This window comes from Theropithecus gelada, chromosome 14 (assembly GCF_003255815.1).
Source record: "Theropithecus gelada isolate Dixy chromosome 14, Tgel_1.0, whole genome shotgun sequence".
NCBI lineage: Eukaryota > Metazoa > Chordata > Mammalia > Primates > Cercopithecidae > Theropithecus > Theropithecus gelada.
Genome location: NC_037682.1, coordinates 86,342,039 through 86,358,068, shown reverse-complemented (window position 1 = coordinate 86,358,068; position 16,030 = coordinate 86,342,039). Strand labels below are relative to the sequence as shown.

At 37.5% G+C, this 16,030-nt stretch overlaps 1 protein-coding gene across 4 annotated transcripts in view; it reads left to right on the top strand.

The window, feature by feature from the left end:
- Positions 1–12,477, top strand: part of MRE11 (MRE11 homolog, double strand break repair nuclease) — a 78,490-nt gene extending 66,013 nt beyond the window's left edge. For 3 of the 4 annotated variants that reach the window (XM_025357424.1, XM_025357422.1, XM_025357423.1), the window contains exons 19-20: positions 2,550–2,625; positions 12,026–12,477. In XM_025357424.1, the coding sequence (XP_025213209.1) occupies positions 2,550–2,625; positions 12,026–12,082 (133 nt within the window). In that variant the 3' untranslated portion in view covers positions 12,083–12,477. The remainder of the gene's footprint in view (positions 1–2,549; positions 2,626–12,025) is intronic. The other variant, XM_025357425.1, reaches the window with a different exon arrangement.
- The last annotated feature ends 3,553 nt before the right edge of the window (positions 12,478–16,030 follow it).

The window sequence follows — 16,030 nt, the reverse complement described above, 5'->3', positions numbered from 1 at the left end:
CTTACATGAAGGGAGGTTATAGGCAACTGAATGTGTGAATTCAGAACTCAGATGAGGGGTTTGAAATGATACTTAGATTTACCTCTGGACAGCATGCAGATGGTACTTAAAACCGTGGGGATGGATAGGGTCACCTCAAAAAAGAAGGCAGAGCAGAAGAGGGTTTGTTTTCCTAGCCTGCAGTTTTAACCTTACCCAACCTTTGGGTAGAGTAGAAAAAAACAATAAATAAAGACATGAGAAAAGTCCAGGAGAGTATAAAGTTGCAGAAGGCCATACTGGCCTTTATAAGAGTAAAAAATACCAAGATGGGCAGAGATGCAAGTCAGTTTCTATGTTTATGGTAAGTAGTGGAGGGACTTATTTTAGCTCATGAAGGTTTACTTGAATTTCTCAGGACTCCTTTGGTTCCAGCTGATAGAAACCTAACTCAGATTCTCTTACAGAAAAGGAGATGTATCGGAAGATTATCAGGATACCTCAGGTTTTGGAAGGAAGTCCTTGTTTGGTTGTTGTTGTCTTTGTAAATTGAGGCACACACAAATCAGATCTAGCTTTCTAAGTTTGTTTTTTTTTTTTTCCAGAAATGGGTCAAAATACTGTTTTGATATTTTTGATATATGCTTAAGGATATTAAAGAAAAAATAGTTTGCTTTTGTTATCACGGTAGATTGTTTACTCTTCAGCTGTATAAATGTCTGCCGATTTCTTTAGACATGAAATAGTAATATAACTCACCGTTGTTTGGCACTTCCTATGTGCCAGACACTGCTCTGAGCATTTTACATGTGAGTTAGCTTGTGTGGTGCTCACAACTTCCCCAGGAGATAGAGTATAGTTATAACTTTATCATCCCCATTTTACAGATGAAGTGTGAAGCACAGTGGCTAAGTAACTTACCTAAGGTCACCCAACTAGTCATACAAGCGAGGCATTCTGACCCCAAACTCATCTCTGTTGTTGCTTCTTGGTATGGTAACTAACTTCTCTGACCATTGTGCAAGCAATAAGAATCATTTAAGTTTTAAGAGGCTGTTTAAAATTTTAGAGGCAATTTCCAAAATTGACATTTTGGAAACACATCAGAAATCAGCTTTGGCAGATTGATGTTTCTAATTACAGCATCAAAATGATAATTTAGACTGTTTTTGCAGAATTTTTTAGTAATTGCAGGTTATGCATGGTGTTTTATTTATAATTTAAACTATTTAAGCTCTGCCATTTACTAGAGTGGACCTTGATAAATGTGCTGATCTGCTACCTCTGAACCTTAGTTACTCTTCAAGTTTGCCTGATAAATCCTTCTGTCCTTCCCTTTTGTGCAAAGGACCTGTGAATTTTTCTATTTACTTCTGACATAAGATCTCATGATTCTCATTCTTTTTTCCAGATAAGACCTTTGGACATATTTCTTTTGCTATAATGACATCCCAAAGCATGTTAATAAAATTGTAGACTAAGAATTTATAAACATTGCTTTTATTGAAGACAGGAATCAGCAGAGTTTTTCTTAACGGGCCAGATAGGAAGTATTTTAGGCTTGGCAGGTCAAGAGGCAAAACCAGGGATATTATATAGGTAGACACTTGTATAACCATTTAAAATGTAACCATTTCAAAATGTGAAAACCATTCTTAGCGTATGGGCCATAAAAAAAAAAAACATGGTGCTGGGCTAAATTTGCTTACTAGCTCCGATCTAAAATGACTTAAACGTCTTATTAGTTAAAAGGCATAGAAATTTACTGCAAGTTAAGCTTTATAAGAGTAGGAATCAGCTGGGCGTGGTGGCTCACGCCTGTAATCCTAGCACTTTGGGAGGCTGAGGTGGGCGGATCACGAGGTCAAGAGATAGAGACCATCCTTGCCAACATGGTGAAACCCCGTCTCTACTAAAAATAGAAAAATCAGCTGGGCCTGGTGGCATACTCAGGAGGCTGATGGAGAAGAATCACTTGAACCGGGAGGTGGAGGTTGCAGTGAGCCAAGATCATGCCACTGCACTCCAGCCTGGAGACAGAGCGAGACTCTGTCTCCAAAACAAACAAAAAAAAAAGTAAAAAGAGTAGGAATTATGATTTTCTTATTAACTGAGATTTGAGTAGAAAATATTTCAATGTTCCCATGGTTTTTAGAAATGGAAGATGGTAATGGATACATTTTGGTATATGATAAGTACTATAATAATGTAAGTAAGCATCGTTGTAGTACTTAATGTGTGTGTCAGGCACTGTTCTAAGTGTTTAAGCATATTAACACATTTAGTCTTTGTAAAATTATTATCCCCATTTTACAGATGAGGAAATTGAAGCACAGAGAAGTTAAGTAACTTGCTCAAAGCCACACAGGTAGTAAAGGGCAAAACCAGAATTCAAACCTCAGCCCCAGAGTCCTTTTCCTTGTAGTTTTATTGCCTCTGATGTAGATTTTAAGGGAACTGTGTGTTATTTAGATTCATGGCAGCTGCTAGACTGAAAAACTTAGCCAGAAAGGCACACTTGATGAATCATGTAGTTCATTGTGTTCGTTTTTGTTTTTGTTTTGCCTCAGGTGGTCCAGCACATCATCCAGCAAAATCATGTCCCAGAGCCAAGTATCGAAAGGGGTTGATTTTGAATCAAGTGAGGTAAATAAGTGATATTGTTCAATTTTAATTAATTTTTAACTTTATAAAGTTTAAATAGAGACTGCTAGCTAGTTGCTGAACTTTTTTTTTTCTTTGATAAATAACTTCATCTTTTAGGTTCAGGGAGTACATGTGCAGGTTTGTTACATGGGAATTGCATGATGCTGAGGTTTGGTACAGATCTTATCACCCAGGTAGTGAGCAGTAGACAGTGTTCCAACACACATCCTACTGTCAGCCTCCCCTCTCTAGTAGTTCCCAGTGTCTGTTGCTCCCATCTTCATGTCCATGTGAACTCAGAGTTTAGCTCCCACTTATAAGTGAGGACGTGTAGTGTTTGGTTTTCTGTTCCCATGTTAATTTGCTTAGGATAGTGGCCTCCAGCTGCAAAGAACATAATTTTGTTCTTTTTTATGGCTGCATAGTGTTCTGTGTTATATATGTACCATCATTTTCTTTATCCAATCCATATTGATGGGAACTTAAGTTGATTCCATTCCTTTGCTATTGTAAGTGCTGCAGTAAACATATGAGTGCATGTGTCTTTTTGGTAGAATGATTTCTTTTCCTTTGATGATACAGCCAGTAATGGGATTGCTGGGTCGAATGATAGCTCTGTTTTAAGTTCTTTGAGAAATTTCCAAATGGCATATAATGGCTGAACTAATTTACTTTCCAACACTGTATAAGCATTCCGTTTTCTTGACAACCTCACTAGCATCTGTTGTTTTTTGGCTTTTTAGTAATAGCCATTCTGACTGGTGTGAAATGGTATCATTGTGGTTTTGATGTACATTTCTCTGATGATTAGTGATGATAAGCACTTTTTCTTGTTTGTTGGCTGCTTTATATGTCTTCTTTGTAATGTGCCTGTTCATTTCCTTTGCCCATTTTCTGATGAAGTTATTTGATTTTTCCTTACTGATTTATTTACATTCCTTTTAGATTCTTGACATTAGACGTTTGTTGGATGCATATTTTGTGAATATTTTCTCCCATTCTGTAGGCTTTTTGTTTACTCTGTTGAAGGTTTGTTTTCTTATTTCTTTTTTTTTTTTTTTTTGAGATGGAGTTTCGCTCTTGTTGCCTGGGCTGGGGTGCAACAGTGCGATCTCGGCTCACTGCAACGTCTGCTCCCTGGGTTCAAGCGATTCTCCTGCCTCAGCCTCCCGAGTGGCTGGGATTACAGGTGCCCGCCACCACGCCCGGCTAATGTTTTGAATCTTTAGTACAGACAGGGTTTCACCATATTGGCCAGGCTGGTCTCAAATTCCTGACCTTATGATCTGCCCCCCCGGCCTCCCAAAGTGCTTGGATTACAGGTGTGAGCCACTGTGCCCGAACCGATAGTTTATTTTACTGCAGAAGCTCTTTAGTTTAATGAGGTTCTACTTGTCTGTTTGTGTTTTTGTTGCAATTGCTTTTGGGGATTTAACCAAAAATTATTTGCCAAGGCCGATGTCGAGAAGGGTATTTTCTTGGTTTTCTTCTAGGATTATTATAGTTGGAGGTCTTACTATTAAATCTTTAATTCATCTTGAGTTAATTTTTGTATATGGTGAAAGGTAGGATCCATTTTCTTCTGCACATTGCTAGCCAGTTATCCTAGCACCATTTATTGAACAAGGAGTCCTTTCCCCTTTGCTTGTTTTTGTGAGCATTGTCAAAGATCAGATGGCTGTAGATGTGCAGCTTTATTTCTGAGTTCTCTGTTCCGTTCCATTGGTCTGTGTCTCTTCTTGTACCAGTACCATATTGTTTTGGTTACTATAGCCCATAGTTCAAAGTTGGGTACTGTTATACTTCTGGCTTTGTTCTTTTTGCTTAGGGTTGCTTTGTCTATTTGGGTTCTTCTTTGGTTCCATGTGAATTTTAGAATAGTTTTTTTCTAATTCTGTGAAAAATGACATTGGTAGTTTGATAGTGATAGCGTTGAATCTGTGGGTAGCCCTGGGCAGTACGGCCATTTTAATGATACGGATTCTTCCAGTTCCTAAGCATGGAATGTTTTTGCATTTGTTTGTGTTATCTGTGATTTCTTTCAGCAGTGTTTCATAGTTCTCCTTGTAGAGATCTTTCACCTCCTTGGCTAGCCATATAGCTATGTATTTAATTTTTTTTGTGGCTATTGTAAATGGGATTGTGTTCTTGATTTGACTCTCAGCTTGAATGTTATTGGTGTATAGAAATTCTACTGACTTTTGTACACTTTTTTTTTTAATTATTCTGAAACTTTGCTGAAGTCATTTATCAGTTCTAGGAGCCTTTTGGCAGAGTCTTTAGGGTTTTCCGGGTATAGAATCATATCAGCAGCAAAGAGAGATAGTTTGACTTCTTCTTTTCCTGTTTGGATGCCTTTTCTTTCTTTCTCTTGCCTGATTGCTCTGGCTAGGACTTCCAGTACTATGTTGAATAGGAGTGGTGAGAGTGGGCATCCTTGTCTTTTTCCGGTTATCAGGGAGAATGGTTCTAGCTTTTGCTTGTTCAGCATGATGTTGGCTGTGGATTTTCATAGATGGCTCTTATTATTTTGAGGTATGTTCCTTCAGTGCCTAGTCTGTTGAGGGTTTTTATCATGAAGGGATGTTGGATTTTATCAAAAGCTTTTTGTGTGTCTGTTGAGGTGATCATATCGTTTTTGTTTTTAATTCTGCTTTTGTGGTGAATCATATTTACGGATTTGCATATGTTGAATCATCCTTGTATCCCAAGGTTGTACTTGATCATGGTATATTAACTTTTTGATGTGCTGCTATATTTGGTTTGCTAGTTTCTTGAGGATTTTTGCATCTGTGTTCATCAAGGATATTGGACTGAAGTTTTCTTTGTTTTGTTGTGTCTCTGCCAGATTTTGGTATCAGGCTGATGCTGGCTTCATAGAATGAGTTAGGGAGGAGTCCCCCTCGATTTTTTTGGAATAATTTCTGTAGGATTGGTACCAGTTCTTTGTATATACGTCTGATAGAATATGACTTGAATTCATGTAGTCCAGGGCATTTTTGGTTGGCCAGTTTTTTATTAGTTATTAATTTCAGAATTTATTATTGGTCTGTTCAGGATTTCACTTTCTTCCTGGTTCAATCTTGGGAGGTTGTGTGTTTCGAGGGATTTATCCATTTCCTCTAGATTTTCTAATGTGTGTGAATAGTTGTTCGTAGTAGTCTCTAAAGATCTTTTGTATTTCTGTGGGGTCAGTTGTAATGTCATCTTTGTCATTTCTGATTGTACTTATTTGGATTTTCTCTTTTTTTCCTTTGTTAATCTAGCTAGCAGCCTATCAATTTTGTTTATTGTTTTAAAGAACCAATTCTTGATTTCATTGATCTTTGGTATGGATTTTTGCATCTCAGTTTTATTCAGTTCTTCTCTAATTTTAATTATTTCTTTTCTTCTGCAAATTTTGGGGCTGGTTTGTTCTTTTATTTCTAGTTCCTCTGGGTACAATGTTAAATTGTTATTTTGATTTAAATTAACACATTAACAAATTAAATTGTTAATTTGATTCTCTTAATGAAGGCTTTTAGTTCTGTAAGTTTTCCTTTTAACAGTTTTAGCTGCATCCCTAAGATTTTGTAAGTCGTGATTCTATTTTCATTTTCATTAATGAAATTAATTTTATTAATTAATGAATGAATTTTTATTAATTTCAAAGAATTTTTTTTATTTCTGCCTTAATTTCATTATTGACCCAGGAGTTATCCAGGAATAAATTGTTTAAGTTCCATGTATTTGTGTAGTTTTGAGAGATCTTAATATTGACATCTCTTTTTATTGCACTGTAGTCCAAGAGTATACTTGTTATGATTTTTATTTTTTTGAATGTATTTAGACTTACTTTATGACTGAACACGTGATCTATCTTAGAATATGTTCTGTGTGTAGATGGGAAGAATTTGTATCCTTCCGTTATTGGATGAAGTATTTTGTAGCTGTCAATTAGGTCTAATTGGTCAAGTGTCAAGTTTAAGTCCCAAATTTGTTAGTTTTCTGCCTGGATGGTCTTTCTAACACTGTCAGTGGGGTGTTGAAGCCTCCCACTATTATTCTGTTGCTATCTGAGTCTTTTTTTAGGTTAAGAAGTACTTGATTTATGAATTTGGGCATGTATATATTTGGCATAATTAGATCTTCCTGTTGAATCAAACCCTTTATCATTATGTAATGCCTTTCTTTGTCCCTTTTTACTGTTGGTTGGTTTAAAGTCTGTTACATCTGATAAAAGAATTGCGACTCCTGCTCTTTTTTGTTTTTTATTGCATGTTAGTTCTCCATTCCTTTACTTTGAGCCTGTGTGTGTCGTTACATGTGAAATGGGTCTCTTGATGACAGCAATCAGGTCTTGTCCTTTTATCCAACTTTTCACTGTATTCCTTTTAAGTAAGGGCATTTAGTCAATTTATATTCAGAGTTAGTATTGATATATGAGATTTCAATGCTGCCATCGTATTGTTAGCTGGTTTTGTAGACTTGATTATGTAGTTGCTTTATAGTGTCTCTAAGCTATGTGCTTAGTGTATTTTTGTGGTAGTAGGTGGTGTTTTTTTGTTTCCATGTTTAGCACTCTCTTAAGGACCTCTTGTAAGGCTGATCTAGTTGTAATGAATTCCTCAGCATTTGCTTGCCTGAGAAGGATTTTATTTCTCCTTTGCTTATGAAGCTTAGTTTGGTAGGATATGAAATTCTTGGTTAGAATTTCTTTTTTAAGGATGCTGAATATAGGTCCCCAATCTCTTGTGGCTTGTAAGGTTTTTGCCGAGATGTCCACTGGTAGCCTGATGGGGTTCCCTTTGTAAGTGACTGACCCTTCTGTCTAGCTGCCTTTAAGATCTTTTCTTTCCTGTTGACTTTGGTGAATCTCATGACTGTGTGCCTTGGGGATGGCCATCTTATATAATGTCTCATAGGAATTCTCTGTATTTCTTAATTTGCATGTCAACCTTTCTAGCAAGATTGGAGAAATTTTTCTGGACTATAGCCTCAAATATGTTTTCCATATGCTTATTCTGTCTCCTCTCTCAGGAATGCCAATGAGTCATAGATTTTGCCTCTACATAATCTCATATTTCTGATTTTTTTTTCATTCTTCTTCCTTCTTTTTCTTTATTTTTCTCTGACCAAGTTGATTTGAAGAACTGATTTTCAAGCTCTGAGATTCTTTCCTCAGCTTGGTCTGTTCTGCTGTTAATACTTTCAGTTGTATTATGACATTCTTGTAGTGAATTTATCAATTCCAGAAGTTCAGTATGGTTCTTTCTTAAAACGGCTATTTTGTCTTTCAGCTCTTGGATTGTTTTACTGGATTCATTGGATTGGGTTTTAGCTTTCTCCTGAATCTTGATGAGCTTCCCTGCCATCCAGATTCCGAATTCTATGTCTGTCATTTCAGTAATTTCAATCTGGTTAAGAACTATTGTTGGTGAACCAGCAGGCTCATTTGGAAGTAAGGGGACATTTCTGGCTTTTGGAATTGCCAGAATTCTTGCACTGATTCTTTCTCATGTTAGAGGGCTATTATTCCTTTAACTGCAGTGTAAGTTGAGTATATTCAGTAGGCCTTGTTTCTGGGTGCTTTCAGAGGGCCACAGCTCTATATAGATCTTTACCGTGGCTAGATTCTTGCCCTGGGTGTCACAGAAATGTATATTGGCGAATTATTCTGTTATAATTTTGGCTGTGATCCGGTAGCTGGCAGTTAACATTAATGTCCAGCGGATAGGCTCTTACTCAGCTGCATATTTCTTTTGTATTTCTATGTGTTCGCAGCCGTGCTCTGTGGTGGGGATGGGGAGAGAGATGACCACTCACAAGGGCCACTTCTGGGCCATGAATGAGGCCCCTCCTATCACTGGCACCACACCTGCATTACTGTTGTTTGGTGTCTTGGGTTGCAGGGCTCCCTCAGACAGAGGCCATGGCTGCCAGACAGGCCACACCCTTCCCAGACCAGCACTGTGGAGGAAGGCATGTCCATTCCTGCACTGGCCCACGAACCCACATGTCTCACTCCTGTCAGTGTTCTGAAAGTGGGATTTCTCTCCAACTTGAGTGCCAGCAGCCCAAGCTGTGTGCTGTAGCCCTGTAGCACTGGGACCAGCCTGTGGCTCCATCGTTCGGACCCTCAGGTCAGGCACCAGCAATCTGAAATGCTCCCAGGCTACCAGGAAGGTACTTAGGTGAAGCCACCAGCAAAAACAAGGCTGGGCAGCAGAGGCTGCCCTGTGCACACATTCCTGCAGGGCAGCTTGGCAAGGGCCCTGGAAGGGGCTGTAGCGGAGGAGGGCCTGCAGAACAGGTGTTTCTCTGTCCCACAGGGAAGCTGGCCCCACTCTGTCCTGCCCCAGCATTCAGGTGGGGCAACTCCTACTCGAAGGGAAATAAGAAGTCTTGGGGGATGGGCGCCTATAGCCACCTTCTGCTGCAGCTCCCTTGCGTGTAAAAACCCCTGGGCTCCATGCATTCTGGAGCTCTGTCTCTGCCTACTGTTTGGGCAGATCCCCCGCCAGTTGAAATGTCTCCAGGGGGCATGGAATCTTGTAGCTAGGATCTCTGAGGTCCATAGTGAGAGTGGACTGCCCCATTGTCCATTCACTCATCCCGTCCTAGGAGCCTTTCAAGGCCAAGAACCAGCCTTGGCAATGGGCAACCCCCCCAACAAGGTTCCCAGCATCCTCCCTCTTCAGCTTCCAGTTCGTATCACCTCTCTATCAACTCTTGGTGTTTTTTCTCCAAAGATCTGCTCAAAATATGTTGGCTTACTCGATATTTTGGTCTTTATCAGTGGCAGTGGTGCTTCTTGGCCCTGTCTAATTGGCCATCTTGTCCTTCTTCCACTAAAAATTATTTTTAAAAATAGTTTCAGGCCGGGCGCAGTGACTCACGCCTGTAATCCCAGCACTTTGGGAGGCTGAGGCAGGCGGATCACCTGAGGTAGGAGTTCGAGACCAGCCTGACCAATATGGAGAAACCCCATCTCTACTAAAAATACAAAATTAGCCAGGCACGTTGGCACATGCCTGTAATCCCAACTACTCGGGAGGCTGAGGCAGGAGAATTGCTTGAACCTGCGAGGTGGAGGTTGTGGTGAGCTGAGATTGCACCATTGCACTTCAGCCTGGGCAACAAGAGCAAAACTCCGTCTCAAAAAAAAAGTAGTTTCATTGATAACCTTCCTTTGAACTATAGTTAATGTTAAGAATTAAGAAGTAGCTTTGTTGAGTGTCCATCAATGTAATTACCTCAGATATAAAAGTCCTGTAGATTTTTAAAATATGATATTCACTCAGCTCTTATTTGCCCAGTTAACAGTGGGATCAGAATTGTTTTAGCTTCTTCCATTTACTTATATTTGGAGAGATGATGATGATGATGATGATGATGATGATGATGATATCCCAAGAGCTTTTAATATTACTTTAATGAATATTTATTAAGTACTCACTATATACTCTACAAGTGTCATGTAGAGGGGGGCACATGGTGGTAATTTCATGACATGGAGGTATTCAGGCATTGTCTGAAATGTTCTCTGGGAGGATGTCTGGAAAAAACTCCAATTCCAGATCATGTCTGCAACCATGATATCTCCTCCACCATGAATGAGGAGGAGGAGGAAGAGGAAGAATTATAAGTCAGGACTTGCCTCTTGCCTTTATTAATTTGCTGTTTCAATTAAGTTTAAATAAAACTACATGACTGAAGGATACTGCCCTTCCCCTTTCCTTCATGGCTACCATTTGAAGAGCCTTTGCTCGTTTTTGTTGAATTGCTTGAAGGTGTTTCTCTTAGGCCCATCACCCCTTTCATTTATTTTTTTTTTATTTAAAAAATTGTTAATTGTAGCAAAAGCATAACATAAAACTAACCATTATTAAGTGTACAGTTCAGTAGTGTTAAATAGATCCATATTAAACAGATCTTTAGTAGTTTTTCATTTTGCAAAATTGAAAATCTGTATCCCTGAAATAGCAAGTCTCCGTTTCCCCATCTTCATCCCCTGGTAACTACCATTCCACTTTCTCTTTCTATGAATTCAACTACTCTAGGTACTTCATATAAGTAGAATCATAGAGTATTTGCCTTTTTGTGACTGGTTTATTTCACATAACCTAAGTTCCTGAAGGTTTATCTATGTTGTAGTCTGTGACTTACGCCTTTCATTTTTAGCTTTGGCTGCTGCTGCCATGTTCCCTGTATTTCAGCTGTGGTTTAAAACAACTTGAGAGGACTCAACTCCGGCAGCCAAGAAAAATGGCAGCAAGAGCTCATTCTACCTATTAAATACTAACAGGTTGCTTCCAGGAGGGAAGTGAGCAATTATTGTTTGTTTATTCCAGATCATCTGGATATACATGTGGTTATATGTTACAATTAAAAATTTGTATACTAGTTCATGTTAACTGCAAAGACAAACTATTAGCAAATTATCTATTAGACTTCATTTGGATTTGTCTCTGGTTTATTTAAGTTTTGCCTTTATAGTAGCAGAAAATGAATCAATAAATGCAAATGAATTTATATTTCTTAAGGCATCCATTTCTCACCAGAGATAGTTAATTTAGCTAACATTTGGAAGTGCTGATACCACCAACAAAGCCTAGCATCAAATAATTTCTTTTTTTAATGTCTTAAACACAAATTAAAAATTTACAAACAAATTTGCTTTATTTTCTGAATATTTATAGAATACATAAGAATTGGTTTTATGTTGTCTTCATAAAATTGTATAATTGGGCTTATCTGAGGTTTGTTTTCATTCTCTTTAATTAAATTATTAGTTAATATCTCATATTCCTATTTATTCTTACCATGCATACAATCTGTAGCCCATTGGCATGGGAACTCTTGAAATACTGCATGTATTTCTTTTTTTATCCAAAAAACTATTTGAAAGCTTGCTTTGCTAGGTTGTTTTTTACATGAGTGTGAGAGTAGCTAGCTATTTCTAGCATTAAATGGGTAATGGGAAATAAAAATTACAGCTCTTTCTGAGTTAGATCTCCATGTGGCTTCATTATTTTTTTACTGTGAATTTCCAGAAGAGTAGATGCAACTGTAATAAAATGTAAATGAGAAAATCTATTCAAAAACCAAATATAAAATGACTTGAGGATTTTTTTTTCTGGTTTACCTATACTTCATTTGTCTTTATTAAGGTTAGTGAGAGAAATGTGTGTGGTTTATATTGTAGATACATGCACACACAGCAGGATAAATTTTCATTTTAATGCCAATTAAGAATTTAATTGTACTTACATATTTCACAGTTATAAAGGAAATAGAAAAATAAAGTCTACCCCATGTGAAATGACTCTCACTGGTATTGTTTTGCCCATAAGAACTTCTGTCTTGTTTCAGTGAAGCAAGGAACAATCACTAATACAACATTTGTATCTCATTTCAGGATGATGATGATGATCCTTTTATGAACACTAGTTCTTTAAGAAGAAATAGAAGATAATATATTTAATGGCACTGAGAAACATGCAAGATACAGGAAAAATCAAAATGTTACAAGCTAAGAGTTTACAGTTTAAGATTTTTAAGTATTGTTTCCTGAGCATGACGCCATAAGTAAGAAATTTCTAGCTCAAGGACATATACAGTAGCATTGATTCACCTTGTTTTTTTAACCTGGTTGTTATAGTAAGAGCTTTGTTTCAGTATCATTCTTGAGTAAAGATTAAAATAAAGCTACCATTTTACATTTCTGCTTCATGATCAAAAACTATGTCAGTATTTTAATATGGTTACATTTAGCCAAAGTTGAGGGAAAGAGCTTATAAAATTTAACTTCTTTGTAATTTTAGTAATTTCCTAGAGGTTCCGGGTTTCCTGAAAGTAAAACAATTTATGTGAACCTGTGCCTAAATTCACTGTTTGTTAATATGTATGTTTTTTTCTAATGCTTCTTAAAAGACTAAATGATTAGATGTACCTAATAGTTTGAACAGATATGTTCTTATTTAAAAGAGTAGAATAACCTGTCAGAATTACTGAGTTTTTTATTCCAGTTGTAGCAAAGATTTCAAAAGATTATGTTCCCATTAAGTGGTAGTAATTTCCTTTATTGTTCTGGTGTTCTCTGTCTCTCTCTCCCCATTTCCCCCTCTCCCTTTCTCCCGTTCTTTTTCTTCTCTTTCATACATATGTGTGTGCCTATTTCTAGGAGGAAAAGGGTTAAAAATTGTTTTAAACTACATCCTGAAAATATTAAAGAATTTGTTTTAGGTAGCGTGGTCAGCTGGACCTTACAGTAAAGTATAGAAATATATTTAATGTGGAATGTCAATTCCAGGATTTCTCATTAACAATATTTTATCTTAACTTTGGTTCCTGTGAAACATTTCTGAATGGGTAATTCCAGAAATCTTAGTAGCTCATGTTAAGTTTCTGTTTTTTACTTGTTTTCAGGGAGAAATAAGAATTAGGTATCTTCAGATTTAAGTTAAATAATCCCAATCTTCTTTATAATACTCTGTAAAAAGATCCCTGAGATTATTCCTTCTTTTAGTCTTATGCAACAGCTTTACTTTAAAATTCTGTAAGGAAGTTATAGATCTTGGGAGTACAACAGCCCGACGACATTTCTTCATAGGTAGAAACAAATACTTGAGTCATTCATACTCATGACCATTAGAATAGTCATACCTGGAATGTGTCAAATTATAAGAGACAGATGTTTGGTTAGTGGCTGCCTCATATACCACTTTTGAAGAGGCCTAAGTCAAAACTTGCAATATAACATTCTATTGACTTTCTTAAATATATTTTTTCTGTGCCTAACTTGAGCATAAGGGTTATTTGAGCAAGTTCCATTAACTTAGTGGAAGGCATTGTCCTGTGAAATATTCTCAGGCAGATCTGCCCACATTTTTATTGCACTTGAAATTTAATATTTCTAGTATTTGAACAAAGCAGAGGGTTAAGTCAGGGGAGAGCAGTGCTGTCCATGAGGGAGTGGAAGCTACCAGGGCAGGCAGTGTCTGGGTGATGCTGTATTACCTACGCCTGCACAAGCCATGCTGGCTCAGACTGAGCTGTGGGCCACATCAGCTAGTGGCTCTTCTCATGCATCAGTTAGGGGGGTCTGGATGAGAGTAATAGTGAGGGAATGGTCACTAAAGTATCCTGACAAGTTCCTAGGAAAAAAGGAATAGGCTTTTTTCCTTTAAAAAAAAAAATTGCTCTTGGCTGTGAAAAGAGGTACTAAATGTGATTCACTTCACCACTAAGGAAAGTGATGCCATAGCAGTTACAGAGGATGAAAAATCTCTCCAACTAATTCAGGTCATTTTGTGAATAGTATGTATCAAGCCCTGAAAATATGGTAAATACAACGTGACAGGGAAGCCTTTCTTTGATTGGATATTGTTACATAGTTAAATGTGCTATATATCCTTAATATTTTATATTGATGTTGCAAATCGGTTTGTTTTGGGGGAGTTTCATTTTTTGTTTCTAACAATTTTCAGACCTGTTGGTATAGGAGTGTAGAGGTCTTTCAGATGATTTGAAAGCAGCTGCATTTGCTCTTGGAGGCTTTGGGGGAGCAGGAATGAAAACGTTCAGAGGAAAACATCTGTAGGGAATTCTTCTGTTGCTTACCAAAGAATAAATATCTTTCTGGTGTTTTGTTTCCTATCATAAAAATACAACAGTGCATTTACAAGGTTAAAGATTCCTCGAAGTTCTAGGAAATTCTAGAAAATATAAGTGGTGCTTAGAAAATTCAAGCATTTAGGAATGTGACCTTTTAATTCAGGTACGTGAAAGACTTTTTTCCCCCAAACTTTTAAAAGTAGGAAATACAATAAATACAGAAAAGTCATATGGTTGAATAAATTATTATAAAGTGAGCACTGATAGAATCCCTATACAGGTCAAGAAATAGCACACTGTCCTGGACCCCCATTATATTTTCTCCTTTCTGGGTAACCAGCCCTGACTTCTGTAATTTAAAAGCTCCTACTTTTGCCACAAGGTGGTGCTTCTGCCATTACATGCAGTTAGGAGGATGCAACTGCAAATCTAAAATTAGGAAGTTAGTGTAGTTGCAATAAACTTAGAACATATGCATTAATACTAAATCTATACAGTAATACCATAATTAGCCTTCTAATCATGTAAATTGCTTTACTTAGGTATTTCATTTGGTTTAGCTTGTTATGGAATTTACCAGCTTGATAAATTTTGCATATCAAGGTTTATAAAGAAAAGGAAAATTTTATGTTTTCATAAAGAGAAAGATCCATTCATAGAAAAAAAACTGAGTAAAAAGTATCTCAGTGGGCTGGGCATGGTGGCCCATGCCTTTAATCCCAGCACTTTGGGAGACCAAGGCAGGTAGATCACCTGAGGTTAGGAGTTCGAGACCAGCCTGACCAACATGGTGAAACCTCGTCTCTACTAAAAATACAAAAAATTAGCCGGGCATGGTGGCATGTGCCTGTAATCCTAGCTACTCAGGAGGCTGAGGCAGGAGAATCGCTGAACCCAGGAGGCAGAGATTGCAGTGAACCGAGATTGCGCCATTGCACTCCAGTCTGGGCAACAAGAGCGAAACTCAGTCTCAAAAAAAAAAAAAAAAACTCATTGTAAAATATCTTATTTGGAAATATAGAATTTAAAAGCAACTTTCCCCCAAAGAAATCTGATGTCCTTTTTGTATCTGTCATATATTTAATTCATAGTATTTTGTGTTTTTTTTTAAAGCTAACTAGCACTAAGATCATTATAGAAGTTTGGTGTAATAAAGATTTGGGTTTTTCAGCCCAGGGAGTTTCCATATTCTTGAATGAAAAAGATCCACATTTCATCATTTGCCTGTTTCATTTTCTTTTAGTACTTTTGAACTTAGTTTGGTCAGAAAATACTAGAATTTCAGTTTGATCTAAAGAACCAGCTTACGTAACTTGCTATTGCAATGTACATTTGTATGTTTTTGGTGTGTCAAATAACTGGATCTGATTTTAGCTCTTTTTAAGTGGTAAAAACAATGCATTTTTATTCTTCAAATTCAGACATTGAATACATATTAAAATGTGTATGCTTACCTGTCATCTTCTCCCTATCAACAATTAGGAACATGTTTCTCCAATTACTGTTGGCACGACTACCAAGAAAAATTGTTGAATTAGAACCCTAGCGCCGGGCATGGTGGCTCATGCCTGTGATCCTAGCACTTTGGGAGGCCAAGGCAGGCGGATCATCTGTCAGGAGTTCGAGAACAGCCTGGCCAACATGGTGAAACCCCAACTCTACTAAAAAGACAAAAATTAGCCAGGCATGGTGGTGGGTGCCTATATAAATCCCAACTACTCAGGAGGCTGAGGCAGGAGAATCACTTGAACCTGGGAGTTGGAGGTTGCAGTGAGCCAGTATCACGCCATTGCACTCCAGCCTGAGC